At 33.1% G+C, this 23173-nt stretch overlaps 4 protein-coding genes and 1 long non-coding RNA gene across 10 annotated transcripts in view; 2 read left to right on the top strand and 3 right to left on the bottom strand.

Moving 5' to 3' along the window:
- Window positions 1-1473: 1473 nt before the first annotated feature.
- On the top strand, window positions 1474-12826 carry L(3)05822 (SH3 domain-containing lethal (3) 05822). 5 transcript variants are annotated; one of them, XM_083039909.1, is made up of 7 exons: window positions 1532-1648; window positions 2106-2184; window positions 2299-2431; window positions 2771-3532; window positions 3924-4190; window positions 4268-4319; window positions 12622-12826. In XM_083039909.1, the coding sequence occupies exons 1-7, from the start codon at window positions 1555-1557 to the stop codon at window positions 12630-12632; spliced, it is 1398 nt and encodes a 465-aa protein (XP_082896035.1). In that variant the 5' UTR covers window positions 1532-1554; the 3' UTR covers window positions 12633-12826. The 5 variants fall into 5 exon arrangements, with proteins under 5 accessions (XP_082896111.1, XP_082896035.1, XP_082895951.1 ...); XM_083039825.1 differs by lacking the exon at window positions 12622-12826 and adding an exon at window positions 4970-6310; XM_083039733.1 differs by lacking the exon at window positions 12622-12826 and adding an exon at window positions 5622-6306.
- Window positions 6507-9557, bottom strand: LOC145944357 (uncharacterized). The gene is made up of 7 exons (XM_083052638.1): window positions 9130-9557; window positions 8753-8931; window positions 8502-8674; window positions 7565-7778; window positions 7275-7457; window positions 7015-7198; window positions 6507-6840 (listed from the first exon to the last, which is right to left on the bottom strand). The coding sequence occupies exons 1-7, from the start codon at window positions 9228-9230 to the stop codon at window positions 6507-6509; spliced, it is 1368 nt and encodes a 455-aa protein (XP_082908764.1). The 5' UTR covers window positions 9231-9557.
- On the bottom strand, window positions 12696-16225 carry LOC145937238 (cysteine-rich hydrophobic domain-containing protein 2). 2 transcript variants are annotated; one of them, XR_014425535.1, is made up of 5 exons: window positions 15699-16225; window positions 14524-14734; window positions 14318-14434; window positions 14058-14228; window positions 12696-12825 (listed from the first exon to the last, which is right to left on the bottom strand). XR_014425535.1 is itself a non-coding variant. In XM_083040206.1 (4 exons), exons 1-4 carry the CDS (start codon window positions 15818-15820, stop codon window positions 14178-14180), a joined length of 501 nt encoding a protein of 166 aa, XP_082896332.1. In that variant the 5' UTR covers window positions 15821-16225; the 3' UTR covers window positions 13962-14177. The 2 variants fall into 2 exon arrangements, 1 of the variants encoding a protein (XP_082896332.1); XM_083040206.1 differs by lacking the exon at window positions 12696-12825 and having other exon boundaries at window positions 13962-14228.
- LOC145937162 (uncharacterized) overlaps window positions 15826-23173 on the bottom strand; it is an 86309-nt gene continuing 78961 nt past the window's right edge. Inside the window, exon 3 of the mRNA XM_083040103.1 lies at window positions 15826-16502. Coding sequence (XP_082896229.1) covers window positions 15826-16502 — 677 coding nt within the window. The remainder of the gene's footprint in view (window positions 16503-23173) is intronic.
- The window catches only part of LOC145937334 (uncharacterized), a 26907-nt gene continuing 20124 nt past the window's right edge, over window positions 16391-23173 (top strand). The window contains exons 1-2 of the long non-coding RNA XR_014425549.1: window positions 16391-16485; window positions 20326-20436. This is a non-coding gene — a long non-coding RNA (uncharacterized LOC145937334). The remainder of the gene's footprint in view (window positions 16486-20325; window positions 20437-23173) is intronic.

Genomic DNA, 23173 nt, shown 5'->3' with positions numbered 1-23173 from the left:
ACACAAATCACTTACGACACTCCCGGCACTCGCGTCCGGCAAATGCATCCGATGCACTTGGAGCACGGATCGACCGCATTATCGTCGTTCGGGCCTTAATCCTTACGTTCGATTATTCCCTCTCGATCTGCATCGCAAATAATACTGTCTGATCCAAGCAGGATCGCGAAACACTCGCGAAATTCACTTGAATTCGACCCACCGACACGACCGCGGACCCGAAGACGGTTGAGGAGCGTTACTAACTAAACTTCGCGTTTGAATATCTCAAGATTATTAAACTCGCGCTGTGATTGGCCGATCGTTGCACCGTAATCATAAGCAGCGCTTAGCTGTGATTGGCCGATCGTCGCGCCGTAATCGTAAGCAGCGCTTAGCTGTGATTGGCCGATCGTCGCGCCGTAATCGTAAGCAGCGCTCAGATATGATTGGTCGATCTCGTCGCGTCTAAATATTAAACAAACCTAAATTAATCAAGCCTAAATTTTGCAGTGTATTTATAACATTTTATCAATAAATATATCAATATTATTAATAATATCATACCAATTTCAATAAAATTTTTATATAATTTGTGTGATTTTCATATGTTTCTTAGATTTATTATTTCAAAAGATTTCTATAAGATTTATTCTAGAGTTTGTAATATTAATTCTTTTTACATCTCTAATATTAATTTTATTATAAATTAATCATCACTTTACTAAATATTCCTAAGATATAATATAATTCCATATTTATGTTGCATGTTTAGGTAATCTTGAAAAGCTACTGCAGATTTCTGAGATGCATTTTTCAAGTTAAAGTGTTATTCTTATTATACCGGGTGTCCCATTTTAAAGGACCCACTCAAATATCTCAGAAACACTGCGTTAAATCAAAAAATGTTTCCTACAAAAGTTGTAGGGTTTCGAGGGGGACATAACATAGTAATATTTATATGACCTTGGGCGGCGTCTCCAAGGTCAAGTGAAGGTGAGAATAAATTTTTTAAATGGAAACCCATATTTTTTATTATAACATCTTTTTCTACTAATTAATTTGAACAACTTTTATCTGAAGCATTTTTTTATTTTCTTCAAAATTCATTCTCACCTTCACTTAAGGTTAACCTTCACTAATCTTGGAGACGCCGCCCAAGGTCAAATGAATATTACTATGTTATGTCCCCCTCGAAACCCTACAACTTTTGTAGGAAACATTTTTCGATTTAACGCAGTGTTTCTGACAATGAGATATTTGAGTGGGTCCTTTAAAATGGGACACCTGGTATATAAAAATTTGTTTATAAAAATTTCTGAGATAAATTGTTCAAATTAAGTTCTTATAAATTCTTTTCTAAAAATATAATTTATGCCGTTAAAATATTTCGAAGCACTAAATAATGTAATTAAAATCATGCTTTATTAATATACTTCCAAGCACATATACATATATAGCGCTAAGAACTGTTCAACTGTTTGAAGTTTGCGCTATCATAACCTATGACGTAGTCGCTGGCGCAGCGAGCCGCGACGAATGAAAAATGGCCGCGAACGTGAGAACAGGTGAGTGATGAATGCAGCGAATTATTGGTCGCGTCATCGCGTTGCAGTCGCGATTCGTGATCACCAAGTCGTAGGCGTTTCCGTCAACGGAAACCTCGGAGGTATGACGCCTTTCGTACGCCCGTTTAATCGGTTTTTTTTTCTCGCCGATAAAACGCTGAGCGCGTCGAACCCTCGATTTCTCCGCCAATTTCCCCCGCGATTATCAGCGGACGCCACTGATAAGTCTCCGCGTCTATCTGCGCCGTCCGATTTATCTGCCTCGACCTGTAGTAGGCGTATATCGTACATCGCGCGGTCAAACCGACATCGCATCATCGTCGACGACGACACATATCGTGGCATCTGTCACCCAGCGTGCGCTTTGTTTTGGAGAATTTTTCGCAGTCTTATCTGAGGTCGCACGCGAGTTTTTTTTTCGCGGGTGTATGTGTAGGTATGTGTGTACGTATGTATGTGTGCGTGCGTGCGTGCGTACCAGCGTGTGCGAGGAACGGATCGCGTCAAAGCTTCAGTTGCGTCGTTCGAGCTAATCCGAGGTCGTTTTGTTGCTTTCAGAAATGCGAATACCGACGCGCGCGGCGCCTCGTCCTCCTGGCCAGGGTACGATGCAGAGAGAGCCGATCTGGAGCAGCAGGTATGTTCTTGTTATCCGCATAACTCTGAATTTGCTACGTGATGCTACTGGCAAGTTCTGGAAATTCCTACTCTCGTTCTTTACACTTAATGATATGTATCCTTGTGCTTCTAGTAATGACATTTTTGGAAGTAGCAACCTGATGACGCAACCTGTACAAAAGAGAAAACCACCTCCTCGACCACCACCTCCGAAATTTAATTACAATCATATACAGTATCAGAAGGATCAGAAACCAAGAAAGCCAGTAAGAACTGTGATTTATAAAATTTCCTTCCAATTCTTAATTCAATTTATTGTCGCAGAAGCATTTTTGAGAAAGTTTGTATTAATGTAACACATGCTTCTCTTATACAGCAATGCATTAACAATATTGAAAAATATATTGTAAGCAATATCTGCAATTTGTTTTAAATGAAAACAAAACAAGGAAAAGCATGCTCAGAAATGTGTTTCTGTTCAAATTGCAGTCTGCATTGTACGACAGTTCAATTTATTTGTCAGCTGCAATATATTAAGTCAATAAAATCAATTTTAAAATATTTTATGTGCATACATGTTATTATTATTATTATTTTTTTTTTAGGCCAGACCGACAGAGTTACTAACTAATTTCTTTGGACGAAAAAAGCAAGAGAATCTTCTTTCACGTCCTACCAGTCAGCTGCAGAATCCGGTATTACAATCTACAAACTCTGTCGCAGCGGTATCTTTGATAGATCTCAGTCCACCTGGATCACCAACGTTCACAACTCGTTCCAGTGATGGAGTTAGCATCGACAGTTTTGGTAGTGATGGAAATTCCAATCCATCTGTGTTCACGAGTAGTGGAAATACATCGCAAACGGAAAGTGCCTTTGAAGATGATTTTGATTTCTTTGGTATGTCCTGCAAGAAAATATCACAAAATGATCCATGGCAAACTAAAACGACAATGCCAGATCCATTTGGGCCTCTGGAAGATACATGCTCGAATGTACCTCAAGGCGCTGGTGGCACGTGCCTATTTTCTCTTAATTCCAACAACCGTATAGCGAATAGTGTGCCTTCCAATTTGACTGCTTCTAAACCTTTCGTCACGTCGATGCCTACGATAATCCGAGCGAGACCTCCTAAGCCTCCAGCACCAAAGATACCTTTCAAGAAGCTTGAACCGATACCTAAGGAAACATGTGTCGATTTTAAAGTTTCGAATAACAATATGGTGAATAAATCATTGATGATTGATTTTACTAACGCCTGGGCCAATGACTATGAAGAAAGTAATAGTCCATCACCGCCCATGCCTACAATTCCACCACCAGCACCTCCTGTGGATTATTTGGCAGAATTGAACAGCAAGCTTGGCGTAAGTATTATAAACTTGAAGCTACATAGCTTTGTTTCTTATTTTTGAAACTTTATATGAGTGTATATGATTGAGAAAATTTTCACCAAATATCTTATATATGCTTTATCTTTCTTTAATTGTACAAAAAATCAAAAATATCTATTTTTTATTTTCTTATTATACACACATTATATGAGATTGTTTCAAATTTTTTTTATAGTTTATATCTGGTTTTCAAAAATTTTTTCAGTTTATTTCAAAATTATTTTAAATATTTCAAACTTTATTTTCTGAGAATTTTTACATACGAGGACATCTTTGCAAGAATATATTTGAAAGTTTATTTTTTGATATCGAATATATGTGTTTAAGAGAACAAAGCATGTTTTTCAATGACAAGTATTTACAGGGAAATTCCGAAATTAAACCTTATGGTATTGCGCTGTATGACTTCCCGGCAACGCATTCAGATGATTTAGCTTTAAAAGAGGGCGATATTGTGCAATTGATAAAAAAGATCAACGACGACTGGTTGGAAGGAAGAATAGGAAATCGTCAAGGAATGTTTCCATTTAACTTCATTGACATTAAGATACCTCTGCCAGGTTTACCGGACAACATCGTTACAGCACTTTATACTTTTCTGGGCGAGAATAGTGATGACTTGTCGTTTGAGGTAAGAAAATTTTATGGCAAGACAGTTGAATGAAAAGATCTATTGTATTCCTAATGTACATGTCTAATGTGTTACAGGAAGGTGCAAAAATCACAGTCATTTCAAGGATATCAGAAGATTGGTTGTACGGTGAGTACAATGGTAGGAAAGGACAATTTCCAACCAATTATGTAAATAGACTACCACAAAATATCTAAATATTCTCTCAATATTTTGTGAAGTGTATTAACAACTTACTGTTGCTCCGTATTGCAAACATTATTTTGGATCACATCAATTGTATCTTTATAAATCAATATTAAGAATAGTGATAAAAAAAGAAGTGTAAAAATAAGTTTTTATGATGTAATTTTGATCGTGTACATATTACTTAAAAAAGATGCAAATTTTAGAAAATTTTACCAACAGAAAGACTGAATTACACATACGATTTTTATTGACGTGTTCCACTAAAAATAATCTTTGAAAGTATGATCGCGATATATTATTATCTTTAAGAATTAGAAGATAACATTTTCTGCGATAAAATATATACAATTCGTTTAGTCTTTCTAAAAGTTTTGCCTCTTATACTGTTTGCAATATTTTATAAAGATTGCTTTTGGCAAAGCAAATCACATAAAGTTTCTTTGTTCCTTATTTTTGAAACTTTTATATGAATTTGTATATTATTGAGAGAATTTTCACCAAATATCTTATATATGCCTTATATTTCTTTAATTGTACAAAAAATCAAAAACATCTATTTTTTTATTTTCTTATTACACATACATTTTCAGATTTTTTTTATAGTATATATCTATGATTTTCAAAAGTTTTTTTTAGTTTATTTCAAAATTATTTTAAATATTTCAAATTTTATTTTCTGAGGGTTTTTATTTACGATGACATCTTTGCAAGAATATATTTGAACGTTTATTTCGATGATATATATTATATACAAAAGGTAATCATTTAAATATTAATTTCATATAAGGCATGAAATATATGATCTATCAAGACTTATAAATGATCGTAATGAATAATTCATTTTAATTTAAACGTTTGCTTCCAGTGTGTTAATTAAAGAATTCATTTTTGATAGTCAGTTAATAAACAACCAAATAAAAAATAATATACTTTATTAAAGATGATTTAAATGGGATATTATGTTCTGGAATATTTTTTAACCAGATTTAGCAATATAGAGTTATAACTTTTGTGTTGTACATATTTGAATTTAATACACACATCTCTAAAGGTAGAAAATTACTCTATATATCTTCCCTATATTTATGCGCTCTATATATATATATAAGAATTTTTTGCTAATTGTAAAAATAAATTATAAATAAGAAAAATAGTTATTCTTAAACATAAATACATATGTTTTACATTTGTGTCACATTTATCATGTGTATGTATTTTGAATTAATTTAGAATTTATTTCAGTTGAGAGTTACCAGCAAAACATAATTGATGATACAGTGTAAATGTATATTATATGAGTGCGCGCATAATAAAGGGAAAGGGTAAAAACGCATAGCTTAAACTTAAATAACTATTGATTTATTCTATCTTTAAGATGAATAAATACTTTTTATATGTATATATTTAATTATTGTATATCTATATGCGAATTGTAATTACAAAGCTGATTTCGTAGGTGTATTAAAATATATTGGAATATTTTATTATATGCAGAAATTTGTCAAGTCAATTGGTTAAATTTTATAAAGAAAGAAATCAAAATTGTTAACTCTATATCCTATCGAGTTACTTTATGTTTTCACAGAAAAAAAATATAAATCTTATTATTATATATATTAATTTACTCGAGAAATTCTCATTAGTACAGTATTAGCATGATATTCTAGTTACATCAAAGGTCTACATTGGGACCAGAATCTAGTTTATAAGCTGAGATTAGAAAAGGCGAGTGATAATAGCAAAAATTGATAGTTATATTTAAAATATAATAAAAATCCTTACCACGTAATTAAAATGCTAATTAATTCTTAAAAATTACGTTGTTCTGCAAGGATTGCCTAATATGCAATGTGATATTTTGCAATGTTTATATTGTAAACATTTCACACACGTGTATGTAAAATAAACTAGAGAAAATAAATAAACTTTCTTGTGTCTATTTGAATAGATTCCGAAATTAAGAAAAAAAAAATATATATATATGTACATATAAAAATGAAAATAATCTAAACATAATTATTTATAAATTTTAAATTGAATATGTGATTCTTTTTTGCAAAAGATATGCATGAGCTGTATGCAACATTTTTATCGAAAAGATTTCTTTTTATAAAATGCATTTTATTTTTATAACTGGGTAATATTGTTATTTCTTTCATTAGCATTACTTCCCATAATATTATCATCGATAAATTGTTTATTTCGCATAACAGCTCTTGCCAACAATGTACTAGAAGATCGTACTGTCGCCAAATGTTTATCACAATTACTCCATTTGTTACATTTTAAGATGTTTTTATAACACAAGTGTGAATTTGTATAATTTTTCAACGTTTGCGTTACGACACTTCGGAACTTCTTTCCTGCAAGATAATATAGAAAGAAGTTTATTGCAAAATTCCAGTGGTATATGTGAAAGAACAAGCCACGGCACCATTTGAATAACATCTTCTCTTTCAACCTGAAAAGACAACATCTACAGTACACCATCTTAAAATATATGTAAAAATATTAATACGTAGAAATATTACTAATTTTATAAATGTCCTAAGCAGAAGAAATTTGATTTAGGCATAACTTAGTATTATATTATAATATTTTTGTTATGTTAATTTATATTCTGTGATATTGTTACCAGTGTATATAGCGTTCATTTTCTTCTACATTTTTAGCAGGATGTTTAATTAAAATTACATCCCAATAAAGTTCCAATGTCTCGACGATTCCAAGTGGCAGCAATAAAATTAAATGTACTATCGATACCGCAAGTAACGTTCTACTAGAATTATAAGTTCTGTTGCTTTTATATCTGAAATTATCTATAAAGCGAAAATCACATTAAAATCTTTTATCATAATTGTATAATATATTATAGTAATTACGATGGTGACTTACGAGTTAATTCATTGTGAATTTTGTAAGACTTTCTCATGCGAATAATTAACAACAAATTACCAATGGATATAAAAAGCAAGGGTAGCCATGTGGACAGAGCGATGTAAAAGTACATAGCGTTGCCCCATGGTTTTATTTTCTCCTGGCATGGTACAAATTCGAAAACGCTGTCAGTCTCGTATCCTATAATTTGTAATTTGTTGACGATAGAAATAATAATAACGAATAATAATAATTTAATTATAATGTAAATGGGAACAAAAATAATATTATGATAGAGTACACTTTACCGCCAGAATACAACTTCGTTAAGGATATTATAAAGCTTATGCAAATTAAAGTTGTGATAATTATAACTGCGGAACAATTTTGGCAACCGCGAGCTCCGAATGGAAACATTACAGCGATTACGCGCGTCCACGTGAGAGCAACGATCAACCAAGTCGACGTAAATTGGAAAAGCTCCATGCTCACGGAACTCGTGCCACATAAGAATCTGCTGTTCTGAAGAAATATTATTCTGAATATTATATAACTATATGTTAATTTTCTTCTGCTGTGTCAATAAGTATCTTCCCGTTTAACATACTATAATTTATTCAATTACTTGACACTATTTTAGAGTACATATTACATGCATATACTATATATGATGAAAAATTAAGAAAATCGATAAGTTTCTTGTAACAGGAAGATTGGGCAAATATTTAAGGGGACATGTGCAATTACGAAATCATAGCAAGTTTTTATTTTTCTATTTCTTTTTCTCAACTGGACATTTTTCTTTTCTTAACATTTGAGTAATTTTTTTTTTCACTTTTTCTCACATGTTTGGCTACATTTTGATCAGTGTTTTTTTTTATATAAAGTCAATTTTTTGGCAACTTTAATCTTTTATAATTTTTGATAAAATAATTTTTTTCTTTTTTAAACCGAACGATCAAATCCTAGTTTGTTTTTAAACAGATTTTAAAAAATAATAAAATTGTAATCAATATAATTTCCAAAAAAAAGAAACATTGAAAAACACAATTGTAGCAAAGAATTTCAAGTCTGACAGATCAGTTTTATATATTTTAAACATTTTATTACGCATTTAAATATATCCAAAAATTATTATAGCTCAAGAATCAGGGAATTCTTTACTTAAAATAATAATTAGAATTTTAATATTTTAGTAATTGCAGCCGCCCCCTTAATAATGCAAAATGAGCAATGAATATTTACCATAAAAAGATTATTAACAGATGTAGAGTGCGATTTTGCGACACTAACAGCGTAATTGAAAATTAATGCTCCATTATCTGATATAGCGAGTGCGCTTAGATAAAGTGACAAATTGGAGTCACATAGCACTGGTGTGCTCAACATACTAAAAGATACAGTATTTAGCAATACACCTATACGAAGTGAGTTATAATTTTATATGAGAATTGTCGAAGATTGTGCACGATATGTATAGCGGAAGCATCCCTTACCGATTATTATAATAAACGGTGTTACATAGCGAAGCAAGAAACGGACGAATCTGACAAATGGTAGCAATGATAGCCAGTAAGAACGTACTTCGCAAGGCCATTTAATTTCTAGATCGGGTTGAGTGAAATTACGAATGAAATCTAAAACTGTTATGGACAAGGGACACGTTGAAACGGTGCTGAAAATTAAAAAATACAGTATACATTTATATACAAGTTATTCAATATTCGTAAAAGAGAACAAAGTATATATCTATTTTTAATTTTCTTCGCTTCGTAACATTTTATAACATTTGATTGACATGTTTTTAAGTGTATATAAAATAGGGGAAAAAATAATATATACATATTTAATATCATGATATATATTTTCTTACCTAAAGGAGGTAGAGGAGAGCTCATTAGAATCCACTGATTGCGACAGCATATTCGCAAGGAATATCAACGCTCGGATATTTCTATTATGTAGTAATATCATTTTGCACTAAGCATGTAAAACATTCGATCTTAATCGAGAACCTTAAATTTAAGTTTAGTCTAGGTGTTATACCTGAAGAAATATTATCTGTTTCGTAGCACAGATAGAACTAACAATGCACTGCTTTTAATTAGAAGCTGTAAAGCATCTGTTGTTAATTATCATAATGTGACGTAGCGTCCTGATTAACATTTCGAAACAAGCAGTTCTGTTGCTGATACATTGTTATGTTTAGAGTGTATTAACATGAATACAAGAGAATCTGTATATATCTACTACTATTACTATTTGATCAAAATAAGACTACGATTAAAGCTAAACTGCATTTAATCTACAGTTAAAAATAAATAGTTTATATTATATTGAATCAGATTATGTCGAAAAAGAATAATCTGATTAATTTCAATTGCTAAAAGATATCTTCTGATACGAATAAAACTTCAAATATATATATTTGATAAGAATAAAACTTAATATATATATTTGACTATTATATAATTGTAAAACTTTATTTTCAAACCGAAAAACACAGTCAACATGGTACATAAATTTACATGGTTAACAGAAGGCATACGAGAAAGATATAATCATAGCAGAAAATTAGTTGTATAATAAATTGCATATTGCATATGTCAATTGTTAAAATTAAAAGCTAGCTTTTAATAATATATTTACGTATATTTCTCGTATTTCACATTGTCGCACCAATGAACATTATATCCTCTAAAAGGACAATTTCTATTCGTCGCAAATTGATGATATGCTATTTAGATTCGTCATGTAATCTTGTGCAATGGCTTTGCAAGTTCACAGATATTTTTATTTTATTTATGTGCTATACACACACATACATATATATACATATATGTATATGTATATAGGAATCACTCTCATTCTATACAAATATATTTTTTAATATATCTTATTAACATATAATATTTACATTTATGATTCACACAAATTTACGAGCGAAAGGCACATGTTGAAACCACGATAGCTTGATAATAATTTTCCTACTTAGCCATTCTTGCGCCAAGAATGTCTTGCAACTACACTTCTCCTCTACATTGGCTTCAAAATGTTACATAAATAAATGCCGTGGCAAGTTACATATCTAATATAACTAAACTATAGTGCATGTAATGCATGTATATGATATGCGATATTCTACAATTTTTTTATTCGTATTAATCTGCCGTTAATGATACCTTTTATTGCGATATATTTAAATTCGCACGAAAAATATTTAATCTGAAAAACATAACTTTCCTATATATTTTTAACATCAAATCGTGAGCTCTTTCAAATTTTTTCCGATAATCATTATTCATTGCACTTTCCACATTTCTCTTGCATCTATCAAAAATATATTCTTCTCCCATTCTGTAATTTAGTCATCGATACTACAAATTTTGCCACGCTATATATCCCACAGGGATTCACATCACATATTTACGTCGTTATTATTACACTCGTACACATCTTATCATAACGCTGATATTTTCATTTAACAAATTCAATTCCTGTCCCAAGAAAAAATATTTCCGCTCCTTTGGATGATATTCCATCTCTTAAATAATAATAAACGAAACAGATCTGAGATGTATACCAATTTCAGATAATTGGTTTCCATACAATGTAACATCTGTTTTTCAATGTAAATACATGTTTACATATTTATATGCAGTGTATCGAACGAGTAAATGGAAGAATCTTTTTGTCGCGTGATGTTTTGATATTTCTTTCCGCACATTCAACATGTACAATATTAGCCGAGCTTTTCTATAAAACAATGCGAGTTGCAAAATAATTTCAGATTACAGAAGTATATTCTTAAAAATACATAGTTTCTAAAGTGAATTAACTAGTTAATTGTTATCAAACTAATTGTCTGATAAGCTACGCATTAAACATCAATAGTCTATATCTACAATTAAACTATGTAAACTATGTATCACCATGTGTGTTATCTATGATAGATAGTTTTTATACAATTTACGCTTATAACTCTCATTTTCGAATAAAACCTTTCCTCAATATACATTAATTTTTATATTTCCGTGACATTACAATGCTGTTATTTTTTTGGGTTGAAGATTATTCGCGTTTGTTTGTATTTAAAATAATTATGAATTTATATGTGGAAAGATGAAACACTAATGAGAAATAAGCGGTTTTTTTTTTTTTTTTTTTTACAAAGTTTACATAGTTTATAATCTATGCGATAAAAGATCGTGTAAATTTTCACATAGACAACATGTGTATATATAAGCGATGTAAAGATTTAATTAATTTTTTAGTATACATTGCCTATAATTGTATATTAAAAAATTAATAAATTAGTAAACTATGTGCAATTGTATTACTTGTATTTTCCTGATTCTTGATATACGTATTTCAAGAAAACAATTAGACCGTTTTAGACGTAATTAGACATATTTGATATTTAAATAGAAACGCGAGCAACAGAGAATAAAATTTGTTTCTATTCGTCGGTATATGTTAAGTAATCTTTATTCCTAAAAAATATGCGAGAATTGTTTTTAAAAGTAGTTTAGAACCATACTGTGGCTCTCGCTTTGCCCGATTTTGTAACACAGCCTTATTTTTATTACATACTATCAAGAGGATTCTGATAACCAGTTTAGAAAGCACATATATGCACGGTTCCATTACACAGTACATCTCGGTCTTTATATATGTGTATATAATTCAGTGTTTGTTCGATAAATCGATTAGAGAGGTATTACATATAGAGAAATACTGATACTTTACTCGCTTTGTAGGATTATCGGAAAAATAATATTTGCGTAACAGTTCGATCGTACACCCGCTCGAAAATGTAATAACGTGATTCTTATGCAATCACGATTTATAACGATCTTATATTATTTGATGTATCATTAACTATTCAACAGATCATAGAGAGTATATAATCCGTTCCGCATTATGTTCATTGAGTATAATGAGAAATCTGTATAAATAATTCTATTTGCTTCAGTTTTCAAAATATTAATGATAATGATGGATTATGTCTTACGGTTTGTGATTGAAATCAGATATGGCAATATAATCATTCTTATTAATCTAAATGACACGGACGCCTCTACTAATGCAATGTTTTTTACTTTGTCCTTAAATATTCTATAGAATAAGTACAAATATTAGAGAAACAGAGTAAATCTGGTATTCTATAAAAGGCTTTTAATGTAGAGAACATTATGAGATAAAGCACGGGCGTTATGTGTAGTTGTTTGCAATACACACATTTGAATTCAAAACTAGTCTTTTGTTCTCGATCACAGCCACTGAACAGCAACAGAAATATTTTGTAGTATTTTTTTACATGCTTTTGCATACTTTGCTACAACTTTTTTTTTTTCTTTTCCAGGCGCCTGGTGATGAGTAAATTTACTCGTTTCATAATAACGATTAGCGTGAAAACAACATAGAGCTGATAACAGCATTATCGTGTGTTAAACAAGTTGTTAATGGAGAAATATCTGTGCGGAACCATATTAAACTGCAATGTAAAATAGTGCCTACGCAACCAAGTTCCTCAATGCTTTACATGGGAGACATCATCCTGGTATTCCTGTTTTATACAAGTAAGAGTATATCATATATCATTAACAAGAATAGGGCAAACAGTACCATAATTGTATTATTTAAATAAATTGAGATAAATTATTATTTACGAAATTAAAACTTATTGATAAACAATTTTCCACTTTTCTTATAAGACATAATATAAACATTAACTTAAAAAAAAAAAACGAATATGTGTGACAAAAATATCTCTGCAGCAACATTTATTTACCTATAATTACATGGACAAAAAGCATTAGTTTTTTTTATCATGAAACAAGAGTTAATAAACTTCAAGGTAATGCTGCGATATTTTCTCTGTCCTTCAGTGTGACAATAATTGTATTGGTATTATTTGATAGCTCTGTACTGTTTACCCTATTATTAAACTGCTGCGTTTCGCAACTAAAATCTTTTTTTATCATCGGCATTTTATATTTATCATTTTTATATTTTGTCGATATTTTATATTTTTATCAACGAGTTTGCTATCTACATTTTGTGAAATCTACATTAATTATCTTAATCGCATGTAACAACGCGCGCTTTCTTACTTCGGATGTTTCGTTCGTGTTAAAATACCTTGTCAAATTTGTATCAGAAAGTAAAGCTGCACTTTACATATCATACTTTCTAATATCACTGTGGTAAGAAATTAACTTATAGTTAAAATAAGTTTCTATATATGTACACGTACGTATATACAACGTGCGTGTGCTTTATTACGCACAATTAGACAGATTTATTAGCGAGATTTATTCATTTTTACTTTATTATCTGTACTTTAATATGTTCGTTGTACTGAATCAGATTAATTTCTCACCTGAATGCTTAAATTCTAGTTAACGAGTACAGATTTCTGAACGTTACAAGGAACTTCAAGTAAGCATTATCTGAGATTATTACATTCACGCAATTAAAAAAAAGTGACAAATAAATTATCGAGCGGTGTTTTCAGCGTGAAAAATATTTAGTAAGAATAAAGAAAATGATGGAAAACTAAGACGGCGATTTAATTAATTTCAAACAAACAAATACAAAAAAAAACATGAAAAAAATAATCATCCAATTTTTATTTTTATATCTTTTCGATTTAAATCAATTATAAATAAATAAATAGTTTCTTTTTTACGATAATTAAAATTTCATCAATTCATTATTATATCGAATTATTGTACTGTGCATTCCTATCCATGGTATTTACAAAAATATGCATTAGATAAGTACCAGAAAAAGTACCTGTATCATCGTAGCGGCACTTAATCTGTTCTGCATTTCTCTGCATGTAAGTTGCATTGCACAAAATTTATATTGATGTATTATTAATTGCACAATTTAAATATATTTTATATTGTTTACTTAGTCGGGCTTATAGATTGGTATCTTTGGAATAAATTCAATTAGAAGAACCTGTAATATCAAGAAAAAAAAAAGAATTAATATTATTGAGTATATATATACTAGCTTAACCTAGATTCAAATATAATTTTATGTCTTACATATTCCATCATAGAAGAGCTATCGCATCTTTGTTTTGCCAATCTCCAATGTAATCCAAGTTTATGGTAAAGCCTACTGTTTTCCCATTCTAACAATTTGTTTAACGAGTGTTGAGTCTATAAAAAAGTACATTTAAATAATTAACATTTATTTCACAAATGGTCTTATAAAAGTTTTCAAGTTTCGACTAATGTTTATGTCTTACCCTTTTGCTCAAACAAATGACAGGCCACAGAGAACATCCTAGGGTACAGCAGCAGCATACACACCCGCAGAATAACCACTTAACATTAACAGGTAAAGTCTTTTTCAGTACACTATTTATTCTCATAACGGTTGCCTTAAATTCTTCTGGTGCCACCCGGGATATGAGGCCATTAGGAAACTCTGATTCAAAACGATTACTGAGACCGAATCTAAAACGAAAAAGAAAAATAAGTTGATTAATAATGTTCTTCCAACATATGAATGAATCAAACATTAATCTAAAATTAATGACATTAGATAAGATTTTTAATTGAAGGTTTCTCAAACAAAGTTATATATATATAATACTGTTTTTTATAAATGTACAAAAAGCAAGCATGAGTCATGGATTTATCTAATCTTAAAAGTTAAAGAACTTTACAAAACTCTGGATATTAATATATAAAGCTAATAAATTTGTTATTCAAGATTAACAAGAATATTTCTCGTTATATATTTTATGAATATTAATATAATATAATTACGGTAATATAAAATTAATGTTATTTTATATTATACAGATCAAATATATTAGACAGGTCAGATATTTGAGAAATATTGTGTACTGATTGCAGAAGCAATTATGCTGAATAAACAATGTGTGCATAAATATCTTTTTACCAGAAATAAGTATAATTTATCAAACACAGACATTTACATATTTAAATACAATTAAAAATGCAGGTAAACATCGCACCGATAATGCGCAGATATCTATTGACAGCAGATGTACTTTGTAGTCATAGTACGTAATGAAAACGTAAAACACCTGTTTTATTTTTCTCATTTACTGAATATAAAAATATTCAGGGTAGTTAATATTCATTCAACTTGCGATTTACGATCATATGTATGTACATATAAAACGATTCGCGCTGAATATGCAACTCGTCAACCCTCGCGATGTCATCGACAACAAATGACGACGAGACGTGAATGGGAAATTTTGACATCTCGCGCGAGGTGTCAAAATTGATCGAAATCAGGTGATCCATTGTTTGCCTTTCTTTGTGAAAGAGCGCGCGAGTCCTCCTTCTCCTCCTCTCCCTCCCACCCTCGCGCGTCCACCCGAGACAACAAAGAAGCTCTCTCTCGTCCGATTACACGTACATTTCGACACCGATTTCAACTTACACCGTCATGTTGCCAGCCCCGCGGATCACGATCGGGTCAGGCACCATCGCGACGTAGTGCTCCTCCAAATTCTGCTCGTTCTCCTCCTCCTCCTCCTCGTAGATCGCGTCGAAATCCGCCATCGTCGCTACCAATTTTTCGCCGCTTCCCGCGAATAAAGTAATAGGGAAAGCGTAATAGCATATAAGAGCGTTACACCACGCGAGACGTGCGTGAACGCGTCTCTTCCTCTCCGACCCCCTGTCAGGGCCAGGTCGACGAGGCGCCAGGAACGCGACGCTCTCGCGAAGCGCGTTTCCTCGCTCACATCCCCGCCGCGATCATGAGCTTCCGGCTCGTCGTCACGTACGTCCCGTCGTCGCGATCCCTGCGGGCGACGATCATCTCCGCGGCCGGGAGTGGTCCGGGCTAGGCCAACTGCTAGGCTCTCGTTCGACGACGACGAGGATCGTGACACTATCCGCCAGTGTTGTTCCGTATGTATATAGGTATGCGTCGCACGCGTTCGCTCGCTGCACAACCGCACGACGCGCACTGCGGATATACACGATGTGCACAGCTCACAGCTCTCATCAATTTTTTCCTCGCTCCGATTCCAGGCCTGCCAACGTAGCCCCGCAGCGCCCTCGCGCGCGCGCGCGTGCGTGTCAGCACTGCTGCCACTGCTTCCCATTTCCCATTTCAATGGCGTGAAGAAACGAACGGAGAGCGTCGACGAGAAGAACAAATATCGAACGAGAGTCCTTCTTCCTTTTCCTCTTCGCCTCTTCTTGTTTCCTTCCATCAGGTATTTCCATCCACAATCTATAACATGAATAATATAGCTTTAGCTCTGTTGAATTAATATTTTATGTTTTATATTCTTTGAGCTTGCGTGCGATATCTCAGACAGCATCATGTCCAAGAATTGGGACATAAAATATCTTTAACAAGTCTTTGAGAGACATGATATAATATCTAAAAGACATCTTAAAGACTTCTTAAATGTTCCAATTTTTATTGTTCCAATTTTGGACATGTTTCGACTTTTTGGTGCGATCTGAGATGAGATATATAAATTCTTAAATTACAATTTTCTCCCATAAATTGCGTTACCGCAAAAAATACATATTTTACTTTGTTAATTTATTTATCGAGGAATTTGCTCGTAAGATAATTTTCTCTTCCACGATATCAATGATGCTGAAATAATATTGAGTATGTTCGTTATAGAGAATAATAGTAAAATAAAATGAAAAATTCTGTGGCCGACTTTTTACGTTAAAATGCAAAATTAAATCTGTGTATCGACTGTTAAACTTTTACAATTAGTTCATTCATAGTTGTCGAATTACACACACGATGGCGATAGTGTCTCGGTACATCACTCGATACGTACACGTCATTCGCATTGACTCGCGCGCAACATCACCATCTAAAATCTAAATCTAAATTAATCTTTATATCGAACAAAGTAATCACATCTGCGTCCTTGTTTTGTAAGTACCATGGCTGTATACATTTATTAGTTTAGATTATATATAATCTCATCAACACAAAGTACAACACATGAGAAAAAGAAAGAAAATAACAAATAATTAGCAATTTCTCGAAATCAATATGTCTGACGTTGTTAAATAATGCGACACAATAATTCGCAAGAAAGTGAGACGACGCGAATTATTTGCAAAATGTCACTGTTTCGTATCACTCGCGATTACATTATATTTCTACATATCTTGCCGACTTGTAAGAATAGCGCATATGTAAAAAATGTATTTCTTTTAAATTTTCTGTTAGAGTAATATATCAATTAAAGAGGATCGATTGAAAGAAAAATATTTGCTTGTGCGCTGTTCTTACAAAGTCGGCGAGATACATGAAATATAATTGTAATTGCGCGAGTAATACGAAGCAATGATTGACAGTTTGCAAATAATTCGCGTCGTCCGACTTTCTTGCGATCATCGTATCGCATTATTTAACAGCGTGCATATCGTGCTTGGAGCGTAACTGTGCTCCCTGAACGTGTACATAGTAATCACGGACGCTCGGTACAGTTAAAATGTGATTAAAGCGGTTACGGATGAGAGTCGTCGGCGTGATTGCGGCGCCGATAAAAATCGGCGAAACAGAGGCGAGGAAAGGTGATGAGATACGATTTATAATTGTCCGTCGTAAATGCAGAACAGAGTTGGCTGTCCGGACAGCAATTACCGTAAAGCTATAGAGCGGAATACGCGGCAAGTTTCTTCTCGGCTTTCAACCGCCTGCCTCGGTGACGATCCGCCAAGATTGCAGCCTCCCGAATGCACCGGCGCGCGATTTGCGACACGCGAAAATGTGGAGAAATTGCGAGGCACACTTCTAGCTATTAATCGCGCGGAAAAAAATCGCGTAACCGATATGGTAATGAGAGAGAGATTGATACGTAAATCGAGGTAAAATTCGCGAGAAAATATTCCTCTTTTTTTTCAATCTCCGCGAATTAAAAATCTGTAGCTATAATCTCAATTGCGCAAAAATTGAATAAACGAAGGAGCGAAATGAAAAGCGATTTTTTACGCGCGAAGAATAATTGCCCAATTTTTTTATTTGCATATTTCTTTTGAGATATCAAATAAATGTTCATAAAAACTGACAATAAGAATTGTCAATTTAAGAATTCTTATGAGTTCATTTCATTATCCATCGCGACAACAATGAATTTCAGAATGACATTATTTACCGCATACTTTTCAATTACAGATAATCTTTTATTACCATTTTTATTAACAATTTGAAGAAATTATAATTAAAACTTTATCCCCTCATGTGTATCGTCATTTTGTCCTGGATTCTCGCAAATAACTCGGTGTATAATTTGTGATAATTTTGAGCTGGTGTAATTTAGCACAAAGAGTGGATTCTTCTTTCTTAACACAAAGGGTTTTGTTGCTTTATGCTTGCGAAGAATTGTTCCAGCCGAACACTAAGTTAATTCAGCTGATAATAAGCGCGCTTTTATGTACCAGCAGACATACCATTTTTATACATTTTTACACGGCAATTTTACGGTCTGCTGAAGCGACTGCATATGGAGAGATGCAGCCATAGTATCCTTTAACTCGTCTTTCACGTATAATTCGGACAAAAATTTGAGACTCGTGAGAATTTACAAAATTATTTTTCGCGTCATATAACATTCTATCCAAAAGAATGATCGACATTTTTATCAATTGTATTAAAATTCTTTATGCAAATTGTGTTGCTTATTAATAATTTATATATTATACACAGAGAGAATTGTCTCTTAAAATTTATTCTGAAAATCATGGTAATCGTGGGACAATATGGGATGGAAAGAATTTTATGAGAATTTCTCTGATTAATAGTTATCACAATAAAAATAATATCTCTATCACAATAAAATATAAAACATGTTTGATTAATTTTACTATGCAGTTTAGTAAAATTAATCAAACATATTTTATATTTTATATTTTATTGTAATAGATATTATTATTTTTATTGTGATAAACATTAATCAGAGAAATTCTCATAAAATTCTTTCCATACCATATTGTTCCACATAATTACTATGATTTTCAGGGTAAATTCTAAGAGAAAATTCTCTTTCTGTATGAATAAGGAGATAAAACTGGAGAACCAGAATCACTTCTTAATATTCTAACAATAAGCGACTTTATTTTAAATTTGATGCAAGAAAAAAGTTATAAGCGTACATATATTTATGTTATATATTATAGCGTTTTTAAAATTTTTTAGTTTTTTAAACATACGGCCCAATAATATTATTTTTTACAATTATTATAATGAATTATTATATTATTCTTTCTAAATTCCTCATCCCTATTAATAAACGCTTCGAAACTTTTGATACACAGAGAGAATTTTCTCTTAGAATTTATCCTGAAAATCATGGTAATCGTGAGACAATATGGTATGGAAAGAATTTTATCTGATTAATATTTATCACAATAAAATATAAAATATGTTTGATTAATTTTAGTAAATAGTAAAATATAGTAAAATTAATCAAACATGTTTTATATTTTATTGTGATAGATATTATTAGTTTTATTGTGATAAATATTAATCAGAGAAATTTTTATAAAATTCTTTCCATACCATATTGTCTCACGATTACCATAATTTTCAGGGTAAATTCTAAGAGAAAATTCTCTGTGACTTATTTGAAAAAAATGCAGATGGATTAATTTGCACAAACATGCATGATACTTTCGTTAAAAATTACGATGGCATCAGTTAATAATATATTCAGGTGTGTGTTATACATAAACACGTTCTCGCAGCGAAAGGAGTCGGTCACGATTTAACATCGCTCATTAACCTCGCTAATAGTATACATCATCAGGAAATCGATTTCGTCTTAATCTTAACACTGTCTCTTCCGCGAGAGAAATACAGTTTTGTATTTTAGAATCAAATTATATGGAATAATTAAATCTGCAACTGTGAACACACTTCATGCATTAATCGTGTAATACGGAAAACGTAGAATGTCGAATTAATCAACGAATTAATAAAATTAAAATTGACATAAAAGAGGCTACAAATATATAGAAGCTTAAATATTCCTGTATTTTTAAAATAATTTTTAATAATTTTTGTTTCTTTTTTACAGTGATTTGTATGTGCAATGGTCAACATGCAAAATCGTGAAAGAAGCAATTCGAAGAGCGCAATAACGTCTTGGAAGGCAGGAATCTCAAGATTAAGATACGCTCGAAATCAGGTAAATGAGCCATTAATTCTGTCTCGATAATTTTAAATCAAATGACAATTTATTTCTGGCACTCGCAACCCTCTGTCTCTGTGTGCTTTGAATCTTCAAACATTGTTACTACCGTCGACCGTCGTGCACGATGGTTGATTCAAGCCTGTCGTAGATAAACACGAGAACATTTTACGCGGAGCACGACGTCTTCCTTTCCCTTCGTGTCGTAGAGGGGATTAAAAAGACGGCGATTAGTCAAGCGAAATCGTCCATCGCGTCTGAACATACGAAGAACACATGCGACTTGAGTTACGCGGCACCTCTCGAAATAGAGAGAGAGAGAAAGAGAGTGAGAGGGGGAGGGAAAGGGGGTAAGTCGACGAGACCGAAAGTACCGACTCTCGACATTCTTTTCGGCTAACCGCCTACTTAATTAAAACAACATTAAGCCGGCCGGCTTGCGCCGAGAACGATGCTGTCCATGGACCGTGCAACAGACAGTCGAAACGAGAAAGAGTTGCGGTGGAACGCGAATAAGGTGGGAGGGAGGTTGCAAAGCGGCTTTTAAATCTCGGCTGCAACTGCTGCTACTGCTGCTGCGGCTGCTGAATCGGCTCGTAAAGTCCGCACTGCTTATTAAATTAGCTATGTCCAATCGATTCGTGGATTTTGTGGAATCGCAAATTCGGAGATCGGGGAGAGGCGAGATAACCGTTCAAAAGCGACTTCCCAATACGTTTCTCCTAATAAGAATGTCACACGCATGGGAGAGAGCAAGAGAGACGAGAAATTTTTTTTTTTTTTTTGCCCCGTGATATCATCCAATTTATATGCAACGTGTCGTAAGTTAGGCGGCTTATTAATTTACGTATGCACCTGTCGGATGGATGGGGCAACCGTGACGCATTTGTTACTTGGAATTTGGCAACGTTTTGCACCATGTGTCACGACGCCTCTACACTTCGGTTAGTTGCCGACTATTAACAACCGCCTGGTTACTTAACGCGATACATTTTCGTGCGTGCGAAATGCCGAGAGAGTACGTAAAAATTACGGGAAAGCAAGTTTGTTCAATCATGCTGTAAACATGCAAGAGATCCTCGAGAGAATCATGCTGCAATTTATTTATTACCTGGCATTCGTTCAACGAGTTTTTGCCAGGAGCGTTGTATTAAATCAAATAATCATTAGACGTAACAGGTAAAAGTGGCACAAAAAGATCTCTTCGTTACAGAGATATAATTAATTGAAATTATTTGTTTTTTACAGCTAAATAAATAATTGTCTCTCTATCCATGTTCCACATTTAAGATTTAAAAAATCGGACGGTCGTCTTCAAATTTCAATAAAATTTCAAATTTTATTTGTTTTATAAAAATATCATGACATGTACACTGAGAGAATTTTCTCTTAAAATTTACCCTAAAAATCATGGTAATCGTGGGACAATATATGGTCTAGAAAGAATTTTATGAGAATTTCTTTGATTAATATTTATCAAAATAAAATAATATCTATCACAATAAAATATAAAACATGTTTGATTAATATTTTACTAAAATATTTTATATTTTATTGTAATAGATATTATTATTTTTCTTGTGATAAATATTAATCAGAGAAATTCTCATAAAATTCTTTCCATACCGCCATATTGTCCCACGATTACCATGATTTTCAGGGTAAAATCCAAGAGAAAATTCTCTCTGTGTATTAATTTAAATTAAGGATCAAAAGACTACAGTTAAAAGTGACTGAGAAGCATGCACATTAAATATATTTTTGCAACAGCTATTTGAAAGCAGCCTACGCGCAGTTTCGCCGTTTCATAGATTTCTCTCTGTCCGCTCACATCCCGAGTGACCGAGCGGTTAAATTCGCATCTAATTTACGGGCGCGTTTAATCTTTTGATGGTAGCACTCGATTTGCCGTTCAGGTGGTACACGTTGGATATATTTCCGCGAAATCGAGCCGGTCTCGCGTTTACCGCGAGCGTAGCGGCTGCTAATAGGCTAACAATTCTGCTCGCTAGAAATAGCGTATAGCATATGAGGCTAGCCAATTAAATGCAAACGGCAAGAGAGGTCCCTCTTCACGGCCGTGACACTTAGCGGTCTTAAGTAGCGAGATTTAGAGACGGCAGGTGCTCCGTTCGATACTCCACCCTTCGTCTTCGTCCTCCTCTCTCTCTCTCTCTTTCTCCATCTCCTACGCCTCCCCTCGCTTGCAGAATTTCATCCCGTTTCCCTGCCGGGCGCCCCGAGGAAAAACACGTGAATGCTTGCCGCCGCTTTGGCACAAGCATCGCCTCGCGTATTAATAATGAGCGTTTGACGCCGCGCCAGAGCCAAGCTTTTACATCTCTGAAAGAGAGCCGGGAGAGCCGGGAGAGCCGGGAGAGCTGACGGCCAAGCCGGATGAGGAATCTCGTCGGCGGAGCTCAGAGCCACGCGATGCCGGTGCGATAGAAAGCACGCACGTGCGTACGAATCCTTCCTGATCATTTTATTCCGTGAGAATCGCGCTCTCGTTAATTGAAGAGACAGGTCGGGGGGGGTCTGAATTGTCTCTGCGGAAACGAATTATTACGTTCCACTATCGTCTCGTATAATATCGACGATCGCCTGGTCGACGTCTTAGAGAAATTGACGAATGACGTATGGGATATCAGGTCAGGCTACTATGACCGTTAAACTTTATAGTTTGATAACCGCAGGGTGTCATAAATATGTCTAACACCTAAGTCCATTTGTG

Source organism: Prenolepis imparis, unplaced genomic scaffold, assembly GCF_030444845.1.
Source record: "Prenolepis imparis isolate NDT839.2.m4 unplaced genomic scaffold, iyPreImpa1.0 SCAF_1, whole genome shotgun sequence".
Lineage (NCBI taxonomy): Eukaryota > Metazoa > Arthropoda > Insecta > Hymenoptera > Formicidae > Prenolepis > Prenolepis imparis.
This window is presented reverse-complemented; position numbering and strand designations above follow the sequence as displayed.

Bases quoted from the DNA above. Each gene is read 5' to 3' on its own strand.
- LOC145944357 (XM_083052638.1), bottom strand. From the start codon at position 9,230: ATGATATTACTACATAATAGAAATATCCGAGCGTTGATATTCCTTGCG. The intron at 7,458-7,564 runs GTAAAGTGTACT...TACAAATTATAG, and splicing joins AACGAAGTTGTATTCTGGCG to GATACGAGACTGACAGCGTT. The intron at 6,841-7,014 runs GTAACAATATCA...TTGTCTTTTCAG, and splicing joins AATGAACGCTATATACACTG to GTTGAAAGAGAAGATGTTAT.
- LOC145937238 (XM_083040206.1), bottom strand. From the start codon at position 15,820: ATGGCGGATTTCGACGCGATCTACGAGGAGGAGGAGGAGGAGAACGAG. The intron at 14,435-14,523 runs GTAAGACATAAA...ACTTTTTTATAG, and splicing joins TCATTTGTTTGAGCAAAAGG to ACTCAACACTCGTTAAACAA. The intron at 14,229-14,317 runs GTAAGACATAAA...TTGATATTACAG, and splicing joins GCTCTTCTATGATGGAATAT to GTTCTTCTAATTGAATTTAT.